General features: G+C 37.5%; 1 protein-coding gene across 2 annotated transcripts in view; it reads right to left on the bottom strand.

Annotated features, from left to right (window-relative positions):
- KIAA0753 (KIAA0753 ortholog) overlaps positions 1-15,716 on the bottom strand; it is a 65,333-nt gene that overhangs the window by 44,644 nt on the left and 4,973 nt on the right. For both annotated transcript variants that reach the window (XM_006756294.2, XM_015559185.1), the window contains exons 4-7: positions 14,173-14,279; positions 13,025-13,087; positions 12,398-12,613; positions 9,330-9,540 (exon numbers count right to left, since the gene is read on the bottom strand). In XM_006756294.2, the coding sequence (XP_006756357.1) occupies positions 9,330-9,540; positions 12,398-12,613; positions 13,025-13,087; positions 14,173-14,279 (597 nt within the window). The remainder of the gene's footprint in view (positions 1-9,329; positions 9,541-12,397; positions 12,614-13,024; positions 13,088-14,172; positions 14,280-15,716) is intronic.

Raw genomic sequence — 15,716 nt, 5'->3', positions numbered from 1 at the left:
TCAATAGTGCTAAGACTATCCGTGTCCACAGGTAACAAAATGAAACAGGATCCTTGCCTCACAATGAACAACACTTAAGTCCTAAATGGAACAAAGGCCTAATGTAAAAGGAAAACTTTATAGCTTTTAGGAGAAAATATAGGAAGAATATGATTATGATATCAGTACAGAAAAGGCTTTCTTAAACTCAAATATAATATTAAGATATTTAAATTTAATTATACTAAGCTATAATTTCCTTTTGACAAAAACACACCATAAAGATAACATAAGTTAGAGTCTGGAAGTAGAGATCTGTAATGCAAATAATTAACATAGGATAAATATGCAGAATATATGAAGAACATCCACAAATCTATAATAAGCAATCCTATAGAGAAATAGACTAAGGATAGAAACTAGCAATATATAGAAAAAGCTTAACTGTCAATAAAAACATGAAAATATGATGACTGGGAATCAGAGAAATCCAAATTAAAACAATGAGGTACCATTTCACGCTCCAAGTGCCTAACTATGTGTCAGACACTGGGCTGGTCATAAAGGACAAAATGGCAAACAGACATGATACTTGTCCTGAAGGGAAAAGGCTGGCAAAGGCAGATGCTACATTAGTTCCAACTGCCTGACAATGAAGAGAAAATCACATTATAGTGAATAAATGTCTAATAATAATGCAGCATTTATGTTACATTCATGTTAGAGGTAGTACAATAAGCTACTAAATAAATAAAATGAAAACCAAACTGGCATATAACTTTCAAATCAGTAGAGGAAACACAATGTTTCAAGAAAATCTTTATTAATGTAATAAATTACAACAAAGGGGGGGGGAAGCTTTGACAAATAAAAAACATAAAATAAAATAAAAAAGTTCAAATGCATCATTAGTCAGTAAATGTAAGTAGGTTAAATATAGAACTGTACAAACAATTTACAAGCAACTTTCTTAAAATAAAACATCAAAGGAAGATGGAACATAAAGGAATGAAAAATGTTATTCTAAGTAAATGCCAAACAAGTCAGGTAGATGAAACAAAGAAGAACAGAATCCAAAGTGAATAACATTAAAGACGACAAAGAGAAATATTTACTAATAACAACATATAAAATCCACTAAAAAGATTTAACAGCCAGGAACTCTTATGTGTCTAACAGCACAATTTCAAAATATACAAAACAAAAATGAATAAAAATATAAGAAAATAAGAAAGTTTCATGTATCAAGAGACTTTAACATACCTTTTATATCAGTCATTTAAAAATCAGTAAATAAAACCAGAAAATTATACAAGAAAAAGAAATATAGATGGAAAAGAGGAAATAATCCAATAGTTTTTATTCATAGATGATATGAATTCTTACATTGGAAAACAAATAATCTACAGATAAGTTATTAAAAATAAATTAGCTAGCTTAGAAATATTGCTAGATACAAGAGCAATACATAAAATCAATTCTATGTCTATCAGCAATATACATTAGAAATTAAAATTTAAAAAAGACATCATCTATAAGCGAATTGAAAATAGCAATACCAGGAAATCTAATAAATGCTAAACAAAACCATACACACACATACACACACACAGAGACACACTATAAATTCCTGAGAGCATTTAAAAACAATATAAATAAACCAGGTGCACGGATTTGTGCACCGGTGGGGTCCCTCGGCCTAGCCTGCGGGGGTCAGCGACCTGCAGTCCTACATCCCCCGAGGGAGGTAGTAGTGCTGAAGTGGCAGGCAGCCCGAGCCCAGGCTGCATGCTGCACTGCTCCTGCTCATCCCAGCCCCACTGTGCCTGCCACTGCCAGGGCTCGGTAAGCTCACTACCGCTCCTCTGTGGTCTCCGCACCCGTCCTAGGGCAATACTGGCGCACCCATGACTGAGAAGCGGCCGTGGGCTCAGCCCTGGTCAGCCCCAGTGCTGGTCCCGATCCTGGTCCCAGTCTGGATGGGGGAGGGGCGCACAGGGGAGTGTCCGCGGGAGAGGCTCGTGCTGCCGCAGATGCACTTGCCAGCCATGAGCCTGGCTCTGGCGCCCATTGGTCAGCTGAGCGGTGCTCCTTCTGTGGGAGCACACTGACCACCAGGGGGCAACTCCTGCATTGAGCATCTGCCCCCTGGTGGTTAGTGCACGTCATAGCTACTGGTCGACTGACTGAATGGTAGACTGGTCGCTTAGGCTTTTATATATATAGATGAAGGGATATACATTGTTTGTGGATTGGGAATTCAATATTATAAAGATATCAATTCCTCATCAAAATTCCATTAGGTTGCTTTTTATTACTGTTTTCAGAGGAACAGGAGGATTGGTGGATATTGACAAGTTCTGATTCTAAAATTTCTATGGAAATACTAAAGGTCAAGATTAGCCAAGACATTCTGGAAGAACAGATGGCAAAGCTATTCTACTGGGTATCAAGACTTAGAATAATTAAGACAGAGTATAGGAGCATAAAACAATATTAGATCAATGGAAGATAACAAGGAGCCAAGAAACTGACCCACACATATGCAGACAGTTATTTTATGACAAAAGTGGCAGTATATGCCACTTTGGGGGTAAAAATAATTCTTTAAACAAATAGTGCTAGCACAATTGGATATCCATTGGGAAGAAAGTGAAACTTTTTTCTAGGAAATAACAAAAAAATGTCTTCTTAATTTGGCACAGAGAAAAGCTTCTTAAACAGGATATAAAAAACAAAAATTCAAGAAAAGATTGCAATATTGGACTATAGTAAAATTAAGAATTCTCTTGCCGAAACCGGTTTGGCTCAGTGGATAGAGTGTCAGACTGAAAGGTTCCAGGTTCAATTCCGGTCAAGGGCATGTACCTTGGTTGTGGGCACATCCCCAGTAGGGGGTGTGCAGGAGGCAGCTGATCGATGTTTCTCTCTCATTAATGTTTCTAACTATCTCCCTTCCTCTCTGTAAAAACATCAATAAAATATATTTTTTAAAAAAGAATTCTGTTCATCAAAAGACACCACTGCAAAATTTAACAGCAAGCCACATCTTATTTCTAAGGAGATATGTATAATACAGATAACTGAGAAAGGTTCCATATGCTGAACACTCCTACAAAGAATTAAAAATCATTAAAAAATAAAGGAGGGAAGGAATAGAAAAAGAGGAAGTGAAAGACAGAGAAGGAAAGAGAGGGAGGATTAGGCAAGAGACTTGAACTGGAATTTCACAAAATAAGACATATAAATGGTCTATAAATATATAAGAAAGTACTCTCACAGTTACTCATCCAGAAAATGTAAATTAAAATCACAATGACAGCCTTACACACCAATCAGGCGCCTAAATTTTTAAAAACTAATAAGTGCTGACAAGACAGGAGACTAGAATATAAAATGATGAAACTACTTTGAAAAAAATCTTTATCTTCTACAGTTGAGCAAACATATAACCAATAATGTAACAATCGTATTTATAGGAATATACCCAAGAGAAACACATGCAAACATGTACTAAGAGACAAGAACAATCATAGTAGTTTTCTTTATAATCATCCAAATCTGGAAAAAACTCAGTAATTAAAACAACAGCTTTGGTGTGCAGCATGGCCTCTCCCTCATGCACCCAGACCCAGCAGAAGCAGCCACACTGTGGATCACTTTGTAGCTCTAAATTGGTAGCCCAGGGCTGGTCACAGGCAGTGTTTGACATTGACCTGCAGCAGAGTCCCTCCCAAGAGGCCCACATCAGACCACATGAGATCATGACCCAATTACTGCCACAAGGGGCACACCCAAAGGAGATTTCAGCAGGCTCCAGACCCCCTGAGACAAATTCCATTTCATGGGGTCAGCCTCCCCATACAACAGCTTGTACACTGTCACTGGGGTCAACCCTTAGAGTAAGCCTGAAGGTCAGCCCCACTCACAGATATCTCAACAGCAGTCAAGACTGAATTACAACAAGAAGGCTCACAGAACTCACACAAGGGACATTCCTGGACCACCTAGCTCAGGTGATCAGGTTACACTGAGACCCACAGCATATCTAGTACATAAGGCCACCATACCAAGACTGGGAGACACAGCAGATCTACCTAATATACAGAAACAAAATGGGGACACAAAGAAACATGCCCCAAATGAAAGAAGAGGAAAAAAATCCCCAGAAAACAAACAGCAAATGAAACAAAGGCAAGCAATCTACCAGATACAGAGTACAAAACAATGGCTATAAGGATGCTCAAGGAATTTAGGGGAAGAATGGATCAACTCAGTGAGAACCTCAATAAAGAGACAGTAAGCATAAAAAGGGACATAGAAACCATAAAAAAGAACCAGTCAGAAATGAAGAATATCCTGGAAGGAATAAACAGTAGGTTAGATGAAGCAGAGGATCAAATCAGCAAATTGGAAGACAAGGGAGCAGAAAACACCCAATCAGAGGAGCAAAAACAAATAAATTTTAGAATGAGGACAGTCTAAGGGGCCTCTGGCACAACACCAAATGTAAACCATTCACATCCTAGGGTTACCAGAAGGAGGGGGAGGGGGGCGGGGAAGAGAGAGAGAGGGAGAGAGAGAGAGAGAGAGAGAGATCAAGGGATTAACAACCTATGTGAAGAAATAATGATGGAACATTTCCTTAACCTGGTGAAAGAAAAAGACATACAAGTCCAGAAAGTACATAGAATCCCAAAAAAGATGAATCCAAAGAGGTCCACACCAAGACACATCATAATTAAAATGCCAAAGGTTAAAGACAAAGAAAAAAAATCTTAAAAGCAGCAAGAGAAAAACAGATACTTACAAGGGAGCTTCCAGAAAACTGTCAGCTGATTTCTCAAAGAAACATTTCATGTCAGAAGGGACTGGCACAAAATATTCAGAGTGATAAAAAGCAAAGACCTAAAACAAAGACTACCCTATCCAAGCCAGGGTATCATTTATAATTGAAGAAATTAAGAGCTTCCCAGACAGGAAAAAACTGAAGGAGTTCATTACCACCATACCAGTATTACAATAAATGTTAAAGGGATTTCTTTAAGAAGAAGAAAAAAGAGGAACATAATTACAAATAATAAAATGGCAATAAATATGTGCCTATCAATAATTACTTTAGATGTAAATGGATTAAATATCCCATTAGAAAAACACAGGGTAGCTAAATGGGTAAGAAAACAAGACCCATATATATGCTATCTACGAGAGACCCATGTCAGAATACAAGACACGCACAGACTGAAAGTAAAGGGATGGGAAAAGATATTTAATGCAAATGGAAACAAAAACATCTGGAACAGCAAAACTTACATCAGACAAAACAGATTTTAAAACAAAGGGTAAAAATGAGACAAAGAAGGCTATTACATAATGATAAAGGGATCCATCTAACAAGAGGATATAACCCTTGTAAACATTATGCACCTAACATAGGAGCACCTACATATATAAAGCAAATACCGATGGACATAAAGGGAGAGACTGACAGTAACATAATCATAGTAGGGGATGTTAACAAAACATTGACATCGGTAAGTAGATCTTTCCAGACAAAATCAACAAGGAAAGAGGGACCTTAAATGACTCAGGAGACCATATGAATTTAATTGATATTTTCAGAGCCTTTCACCCCAAAGCAGGAGAATATACAATCTTTTCAAGAGTATGTGGAGCATTTTCCAGGATAGATATATATAAAACAAGTCTCAATAAATTTAAGAAGATTGAAATCATGTCAAGCATTTTCTTCAAACACAAGGGTATCAGAATAGAAACCAATTACAAGAAAAAAACACCTTTAAAAACACACAAACATACTGAGGCTAAATAACATGTTACTAAATAATGAACAGGTTAATAATGAGATCAAGGAAGATTCGAAAGATACCTAAGACAAATGAAAATGAAAACAAAAAAACCCAAATCTATCAGACACAGAGAAAGCAGTCCTGAGAGGGCAATTCACTGCACTACAGGTATACCTCAAGAAACAAGAAAAACCTAAAACAAATAATCTAACTTTTACCTAAAGGAACTAGAAAAAGAATAGCTCAAAGTGAGTAGAAGGAAGGAAACAATAAAGATCATAGCAAAAATAAAATAGAGCCCAAAAATATCAATATGAAAGATCAATAAAACCAAGAGCTATTTCTTTGAAAAGATAAACAAGATTGAAAAACCTTTAACCAGACTCAAGAAAAATAGAGAGGACCCAAATAAGTAAAATTAGAAATGAAAGAGAAGTAACAACTGACACCACAAAAATACAAAGTATTGTAAGAAAATACTATGAACAATTACATGCCAACAAACTGTACAATATAGAAGAAATGGATAAATTCATAGAAACATACAATTTTTCAAAACTGAGTCAAGAAGAACAGAAAATTTGAACAGACCAATTACAACCAACAAAATCAAAGCAGGAATCAAAAATCGGCCAACAAACAAAAGTCTTAGACCATAGCTTCACATGGGAATTTTACCAATTATTCAAAGAACTAATACCTATCCTTTCTCAAACTATTCCAAAAACTTCGAGAGAAGGGAAGACTCCCAGTGTGGAAGTTCATCAAAAAATTAAAAATGAAACTGCCTTATGACCCAGCAATTCCTCTTCTAGGTTTATTTCCAAAGAAATCCAAAACACTAATTCAAAAGAATATATGCACCCCTATGTTCATTGTAGTGTTATTTACAATAGCCACGATATGAAAGCAACCTAAGTGCCCATCAGTAAATGCGTGGGTAAAAAGGGGAGGTACATATCTACAATGGAATATTATTCAGCCATAAAAAAGAATAAAATCTTCAGGTCAGTCAGAGAAAGACAAATATCATATGATTTCACTTATAAGTGAACAAAATAGATGGACAAACTAAATTGAAACAGACTCATACATACAGACAACAGACAGATGGCTGCCAGAAGAGAGGGAGCCGGGGGACTGAGTGAAAAAGGAATAGAGACAAAACAGTCAAGGGGATGCAAAGTACAGCATAAAGAATACAGTCAATAATATTTTAATAACTATGTATGGTGCCATGTGGGTACTGGAAATATCAGAGGGACATTCTGTAAAGTATATGATTATCTAACCACTATGCTGTACACCTGAAACAAATACAAAATAATATTGAATGTAAACTGTAATTTAAAAATAAAATTTTAAAAAGCACCAAAATAGGATCTTAAGGAAAAAAGTGCAGAGAACAATGATGTTCATTCAAGTGCTACAATAATTTTTACCCATTAATCTCTAACATAGTGTAAACATTAATCAATTGTGCAAGTACAGTCCATGCAATTCTGATTTTTTAAATTTGTGTTGATGATTATAGCAAATAAGCAATAATATTCAATAGAACATATATAAACAGATACATGCTGAAATTAAACATAGTTTACAAAGTAAAAAAAAGGAGAAGCATTCCCACTAAATCTGGGGGGCAAAATAATGTCTATCATTAGAATTATTACTGAATTAAAACCCACTGAAAGCAGAAAGAGAAAAAAGGAAAGGTATAAAAATTGTAAAGAAAAAGGCAAAACTTTATTTGCAGGAGATATCATCTACCTGGAAAAATACAAAAGAGTTAACTAACAAAATCTCTTATTTCATCAAATCTAAAACACTAAGTATAAACATCATTATTTTATGCACAATAGCAAATTCTAAAATATTGCCAATTAATTATCATATCACCAAATTTAAGAATGTATCCCAATTTCAGAAATGTTCAAATGTATACCTTATCACAGCAAATTAAAGATTTCAGCCAAGTACCAGACATAAGAGCAATGTACACATCCAACAGCTCTCCTATAAGGAGCAATAACCAATTTCAAAATTAATAAAACAGAAGGTCCCATTCACAAGAGCAACAATAACTAGAAATAAACCTAACAAGGAATTTAGGCATGCATATGTATTCCTATTCAGGAATTCTTGTATGCAGAAAATTATAAAATTCAACTAAAGAGATGGAAAAAGAACATGGATAAACTGATGGGCCAACTTCATATAGTAAAGATGTCATTTTTCCCCTAAATAATCTATGAACTCAATGTAATACCAATCCAGATCCTGACAGCATTTTTCATGGGACTTGACAAGCTCATTTTAAATTCCTCTGAAGATGAGAAATCACCATCAGCAAAATTTTGAAAAAGAAAAAGTTGCCTCATGAAATATTAAAATTTTCTGTGGCAGAAAAGACATCATAAGCAAATTGTAAAAGCAAGTGACTAAGAGAAAATATCTGTAATATATGTATACCATAAAAGGATTAAGATCCTGATTATATAAAGAATTTCTATACATCCATAAGCAAAAGACATAGACCCCAGCAGGAAGATGGCAAAGGATATGAATAGACAAATCACAGAAAAGGAAATAGACATGAAAAGAAACAATAATCTTCCTCACTAGGAATCAGGGAGATACAATATAAAATAGTAAGATACCATTTTCCACTGAGAGACTGGGAAAAAATTTAATTTCATTATATAAAGAACTTGGCAAGGACATGGGGAAATATATACTGATGATCACTGCTAGTCAAAACATAATTGTATGCCCATTTTCAAGGACAAGTTGCCAATATATGTCTAATTGTGCATACCACATAAGTCAGCAATTCCACTTCCTAGAAATTTACTACTATATAAATAGATATACTTATCCTATATAATAAAAGGATAATATGCAAATCGACAGAATGGCAGAACAACCGGTCGCTATGATGTGTACTGACCACCAGGGGGCAGACGCTCAATGCAGGAGCTGCCCCCTGGTGGTCAGTATGCTCCCACAGGGGTAGTGCTGCTCAGCCACAAGCCAGGCTGATTGCTGGCAAGAGCAGTGGTAGTGGCGGGAGCCTCTTCCGTCTCCGCATCAGTTGGACAACCCCAAGGGCTCCCAGACTGCTAAAGGGTGCAGGCCAGGCTAAGGGACTGCCCCACAACACCCCTGCCTCCAGTGCACAAATGTCATGCACCCGGCCTCTAGTATGTATAAGAAGATACATATATATATATCCAATGTGCATGTGTATATGAATCTATCTATCTATCTATCATCGTTAAAATGAAAATTTAAAGTAGGGCTCTACCTTCCAGTTCTGTGGAATTTACTTTGGGTAGCCCAAATGCTATATGTAGGAAAAGGGAATTCTACTTTTCCATGGTCCCCTATGGAAGACTATTCCAGTCTCCAGCCTAGTTCAAGTATACCTATGGAGGACTAGGTTTTAAATCCTAACTTTCCCCTCAGTGTAGCAAATGTTACAGTCCAGACAATTCCAAAGAATAAAATACCTTGCAATGAACACTTTAGGACACTTACCAGCAAGAACCTTCTTGGCCACTGAAGGTTGTCTTGTTTCCTTTGGAAATATCTTCTTTGTTACAAAGGGTCTCCTCTCACTCTTTGGCAATGTACTTTGCGATCTCTCTAAGGACCGTGGGCTATCAACAGGAAATTTGCTGCTAATTTCAGTAAAATTTTTCTTCACCTTTTTTGGTGACAGTTTCTTTTCCAAGAGGGATTCCAAAGCCTGCCATGAAACAGTCAATTATTCTCTTTGTTTATCTCCTAGTGATTAAAAAGTCTGACTTTTAACCACAAGACTGAAAATGAAGACTCCAGAGAAATGTGTTATTAAATGGCTATTTCTAATGATTAAGAAAATACTGTTCAACTTAATTTTAAAACTTTATTATTTAGGACATCAAGTTAATAAAAGCAATTCTGCATGTTCTTTTACATGTGAAGCTCACTAAAACCATAGCAAAAAAACAGAGAATATGAGTACTTTTTTTGTTGTTAATCCTCACCTGATGATATTTTTTCCATTCATTTTTATTGAGAGTGAAAGGGAGGGAAGAAAAGGAGAGAGTGAGAGTGACACATCGATTGGTTGCCTCCCACATGCAACCCACGAAGGAGGGCATCGAACCTGCAACCCAGGTATCTGCCCTTAACCAGGAATCGAACCTGTGACCCTTTGGTGTGCAGGTCAACACTCTAACCATTGAGCAACTGGCCAGGGCAATATGAATACTTTTAAAGGCATTCAAGTCCTAAAATTAAGCATCACCACTTTAAATACTAACCAGAGTTTTCAGAATATAAACCTACATGCTTTTAAAGCATTTTAATTCTCAATAAAAAACTCATAAACTCAAATAATTTTAAGTAGGCAAACACTTCATATACATTTTCATAAACTAAAGGAAACTCTATGTGTCCAGTGGCTCTGGTCACTCATTACCACAATGGTAGATCTGTGTCCCCCTTTCTAACAGAGGCACCTCCTAAAACAAAGTACTCCCTCACTCATGACCAGGCAGTAAGGGCCTGGTGTCCATCTGGCCAATACAAATTAAAGACAATTGAAGTAGCCAGGGAGGTTTAGTTCAGATGACAGTAAGGCAATGACAAGGTAAGCTGTGGGATGGTACATCAACAAGAATAAACTGTGTGCACTATGGAATACTTTCAAACGTGGGAGAGAGAAACATTGCATTTAAGAAACATTATGTTAAGGCCCTCTTGCTCAAAATCTGGGAAAGTGACTAGATAAACTCTTGAGATCTTCTCTAGGGTTATAAAGATCTCGCCTCTAAATGAAATAATTGTGACCAATAAATGTTTCTTATGGGTAAGTTTTAAAAACATCACATGATTTGATATACTGTCTAAAGGTCCGCATTGGACAATAACCTTCTTGATAGAGAGTTCTAACTACCCAAACATCACCAATGAGTTCACAAACATATGCTGGATAAGGGACTTGTAAAGGTAGAGGAACCTTAGAGACTGCCACGCTAGTTAATGGTGACACTGGTCTGCCATTAGCCCACGAGCCTCCCCTCTACAGCGCCTTTCCTCTACAGCCCACAGCTCACTGTGTCACACTGACAGACAGGTCGAACTTTGATTTGTAGATGAAAATATGTGGTCTAGTGGAAATAACAGTGGCACGAAATCAGAAGATAGGAATTTGATTCCCAGCTCTCAAGGGAAGTAATTGTGTCATCTATCTAACCTTAGCTTTTATAAAAATTTTATCTGTAAAACAAGACATACTGCAAATCACAGCACTGCAGTAAAGATAAAATGGCAAAATTACGTGGTAGCACTCTGTGAACTTTGGAGAGCTATCAAGATTTAAGGCCATGTTGTCCTTGTCTCTGTGACCAGTAAGAAGAAAGAACTCTATTCATTCCTTACTAGTACATGCCAACTGTGATTTCCCGAAGTTTCTAGCCATATCACAAGACTTGAGGCTCTGCTTCCAAATATCTTAAAACGTCTTTTCCCACAAATCTCTCTAGATTACATGCTAATATTCTAATTAAAGCACCAATTTAAGATTGCTTTACTGTTTTCCTTTTCTATGCTAATAAGTTCTTTATTAAATGGCAGAGCCAGAAAATGGAAAATTCTTTTTAATTAATGGACCCGGTTAAGGGTTTTTATATGTTCTAGATTCAAATCACCAATTCTCAAAGAAGTGAAATACAATACAATAGACTAGACCAGCGGTCGCCAACCAGTGGTCTGCCAACCACTGGTGGTCCATGAGGTCTGAAAGGTTGGCGACTGCTGGACTAGACTATAAAAACAATAAAAAAAAAAATGAAGCCCATCCTAGCTGGTTTTTCTCAGTGGATAGAGTGTCAGCCTGCGGACTGATGGGTCCTGAGTTCGATTCTGGTCAAGGACACATGCCTAGGTTGCAGGCTCAATCCCCAGTAGAAATGTGCAGGAGGCAGCCTATCAACGATTCTTTCTTATCATTGACGTTTCTCTCCCTCTCTCCCCCTCCCTTCCTCTGTGAAATCAGTAACAATATATTTAAAAAAGAAAAGAAAAAGTTCCTATTTCTAGTTTTAAAAAAAATGAAGTCCTTTTACTGCCCTCAGTAAAACTTTAATTTACTAGTTGTAACAGCTTTGTCTGGTATTCTGCATAAACCTCAATGAAACTTGGAGATGATAAACATTATTTCCCTGCTTAGAAAAAAACATACTTTTGTGTCATCTCATACACCAAAAGGTTGTGGGTTGGGTTCAATTCCCGGTCAGAGCACATATGGGAGGCTCCTTTCTCACATAGATGTTTCTCTTTCTCTCTCTCTTTTCTCCTTTCCCCCCTCCTCTCTATAAAAACATATCCTTGGCTTAAGCATAAGTGATGGATGTGGACAACAGGTGGTGAGGGTGAGGGCAGGATTGGGGGGATGAGGGGACACTGGGGGAATAAGGACACATCTGTAATACCTTAATCAATAAAGGGAAAAAAAATAAAAATGAAAAAAAAACACACAACATATCCTTGGGTGAAGATTAAAAAACAAACCAACCAAGAAACAATGCATTTTTAACAACAATAAGTCAATTTCATACCTCAATTTGTTGCAGGATATCTATCACCACTTCAGAAACGGAAGAGTCAGCATCCACCTTGGCAGAACAGAGCGAAAGCTGGCGGATGAGACTGCCCAGTTCCCTGTACTGAGCAGGAATTGGGTGGTCCCCTCGGTCAGTAAACTGTGTGACAAACATCTGTAAGGCTTGAATGGCTCCTCGATAGGCAGATGCCAGCCTGGACATTGCCCATGACTGGCAATAAGTGAAATATGAGAAGTTATTTCCATATTCAGAACTTCCTGACATTAACCCCACCCTTAAGAATATTTACAGTCTACCTTCTTTCTATATTGAACTATTTCTAAGGTGAAAACTTTTTCATAGTAAAGGGAATTGTAACGTTTACAGATTTCTAATGACAAAGTCTTTTTCTCCCTATTCTTCATTTCTTACAGCAGCAGCAACAACAGCAATCTATTTTCAAAAACTGTTCCTTGGAAGACAACCACAAATTCAGAATATTTAAGGTGCTAATGCCCTCAGAAACAGGTTTCTACAAGCACTGAAAATGGTATTATGCAGAGAACACACATGATACTAACAAAACACTGGAAATCCAATTTAGAAATAATAAGTATTAATCATAATTAAGTTGCATCATACCTTCTTAGTGTGTTTTATATTATGTGGACTCAGTTTATCCAATTCTTCCTGGATTTCTCTAACCTGTTTTGTAAAGGGGGGAAAAAATGAAAACTTCGTACCTTTCCACTGATCTTTTTTTTTTATAGAAAAGGAAACAGCTTGTCTTGTCCAAATATAACCATTATTATTTCAAGTCACTTGAAAATGAGACAAGGCTCTTCATTCATGTACCCCCAAAATAGATAATTGGTTTTCCACCCCTTGGTCCCCAGTGTAAAAGGAACTAAACATGAAGGAGGGAAGGTGCAGGTGACTCTGAAAGGTAGGAGGCCAGGACACAGTCTTCAGTGGGTCCTGTTATACAGAGCCCTGGAGTCTTTACAGCAGAGGTCTGACAGGGTAGCATTCATGTTTTAAAACAATCTCTATGGTAGCATTATAGAGTAAGGACCAAAATAGAATCCAAAAGGAATACAAAAGAAAATCTAACTCACACATTTTCTTTTAAATAAAAAGGTCCAGGTTTTGGTTCAAGCAATAAGACCAACATGTGACTTAAGTGACCAGAAATGAGCTAAAGACTTATTAATGAGTAAGGCCTTAAAGTTAAAACACATATTTTTTAAAATCTACCCATAAACAATAAAAATGCCCATTTATCAGCCATTAAATGTGTCCTGAAAGATATTTAAGATGGTCTTCACTCTTTACTACTCAATAAAGATGATCAAAGTATTTACTACTTACTAAGCTTCTAGTCTAGTATATAATAAACATGAGACAAGATGGGATTAGGATTCATAACTAAAGACAAAGGGTTTTGGGGTAACTAATCCCCTTGACTTCATCATGTATGTGCTGTACAAGCATTTCCTTCTGGGGAAAAGACCCATGGCTTTTAGTAGATTCTCAAGAGTCTATGACACCAAAAAGTCAAAAACCACTACTTAAGGAGTTTGGCTATTTACACATAATACACAAATGCACATAAAGGCAGGTGGCAAAGAGAAGACAGATTATTTGTCGCTGTGTTCAGGAAATTTAGCCTCACAAACGTGTTAGAATTCATGGAGGAAACTGAGGTGCTAATATTCCTGAGACGAAAGGGAAACAAACTCTCTGAGAAGGTAACACAGGCTGAAGGGCCCACTCCTCCCTGCCCTCACCTGCTGCTGGAGGACGTAGAGCATCCGGGCAGAGCGCACAGCCTGCTCCTGCCTCCTGACCCGGATGCGTTGTTCTTCATCTGGATCCAAGGCTTCTTCCATTTTATCTGAAAATATCCCACCGCCCCAAAGTGGATTACAAACCAAACATAAAAACTTTAGAAAATTTCAATTACTCAGAGATAATAAAGTTGACGATCTCTATTTTAAGAAGAAAAATGAAGCTGTAGTAACAGCAAATGTCATTTTCCACCAGCCAAGAAGTCAGGAATAAGGGGGCCTATGTACCGACAGAAATGGAAGGGCCATAATGACATTGCCAAGGTCAAGCTCCCCTCCAAGCAGGGATTCCCTGAACCAAGCTCCACTGGACAGCCTACTCCACTGTGAGGTACCTTTTACTATTTTAAAATTCTTTATATTGAGCCAAAATCTATAATGCTTTCTACTTTTTCAAAAATCCTTGACTGGCCCATTTTTATGTTTTGCAACATTTCTTTCTTTCTCCAACATATGACTGTCCGAAGCCTTCACATATTTGTTAGGAAGCACAGCCTCGCATACACTGTGCTCCACACTTTCTAAAGGTTAGTTCAAAGAAAGTGTTTCTAGAAGACTGACCTAAGGGATGTGTAACTCACCCATTCCTTTCCAGTCAGTGGTTTTCAAATATGTCTACAACACAAATTCTTATGCAAAATTCCATCAAACCATCAGAGAGAAGCAGTGCTTCTTAAGTGTATTTTATCAATTCAAATTTTTTATATTTACTCATTAAAAAACAAACTAGTGAAAGTACTTTTGAAGAACTTGAAAATTTGAAATCAGAGAGTTGTAGACACAGATACAGTCTCTGTGCTTACAAGCCAAACTGTTTCTCTCAGATGGGCTGCACAGTGTGGAGAAACTGGGTTCATATACTAGAGACCCAGTGCATGGATTCGTGCACACTGAAAGGAAATTAGAAGGTGGCAGTGTGGGGGGACTAGGTGAGATGGGCCAGACACACCCTGGAGCCATCTCCCACGGTCCCTCCCCGGCCAGCCGCACCTGGGGCGGCATCTATGGAGTAAGTGGGGTTCCTCTGGCAGGTGAGGTTCCTTGGCCTTGCCTGCAGGATTGAGCTGAAACCGGCAGTCCGATATCCCCCGAGGGGTCCCAGAGTGCGACTGGGCACTCTGCAAAGTTGCTGTCACTCGGCAGCTCCTGCATTGAGTGCCTGCCCCCTGGTGGTCAGTGCGCATCATAGCTACTGGCTGGTCAGCCCATCGGTTAGGCTTTTATATATACAGATGTCAATGGTAACTGGCTCGGGCACAGTTTTTAACTGTTCCTCTTACAGATGATTCTCTTTTTTTCTTTTTTTATTGAATTTATTTGGGTGACATCTATATATATATATCCTATCTAATAATAGACAAACATGGTAATTAACCGTACCTCTGACACGCTTCCCATTGGCTAATAGGGCAATATGCAAATTAACTGCCAACCAAGATGGCAGCCGGCAGCCAGGCAGTTGAAGTAAACAGGAGGCTTGCTTG

This window comes from Myotis davidii, unplaced genomic scaffold, assembly GCF_000327345.1.
Source record: "Myotis davidii unplaced genomic scaffold, ASM32734v1 scaffold1394, whole genome shotgun sequence".
Taxonomy (NCBI): domain Eukaryota; kingdom Metazoa; phylum Chordata; class Mammalia; order Chiroptera; family Vespertilionidae; genus Myotis; species Myotis davidii.
The sequence above is the reverse complement of the archived record's forward strand: the minus strand, read 5'-3'. Positions and strand labels throughout refer to the sequence as shown.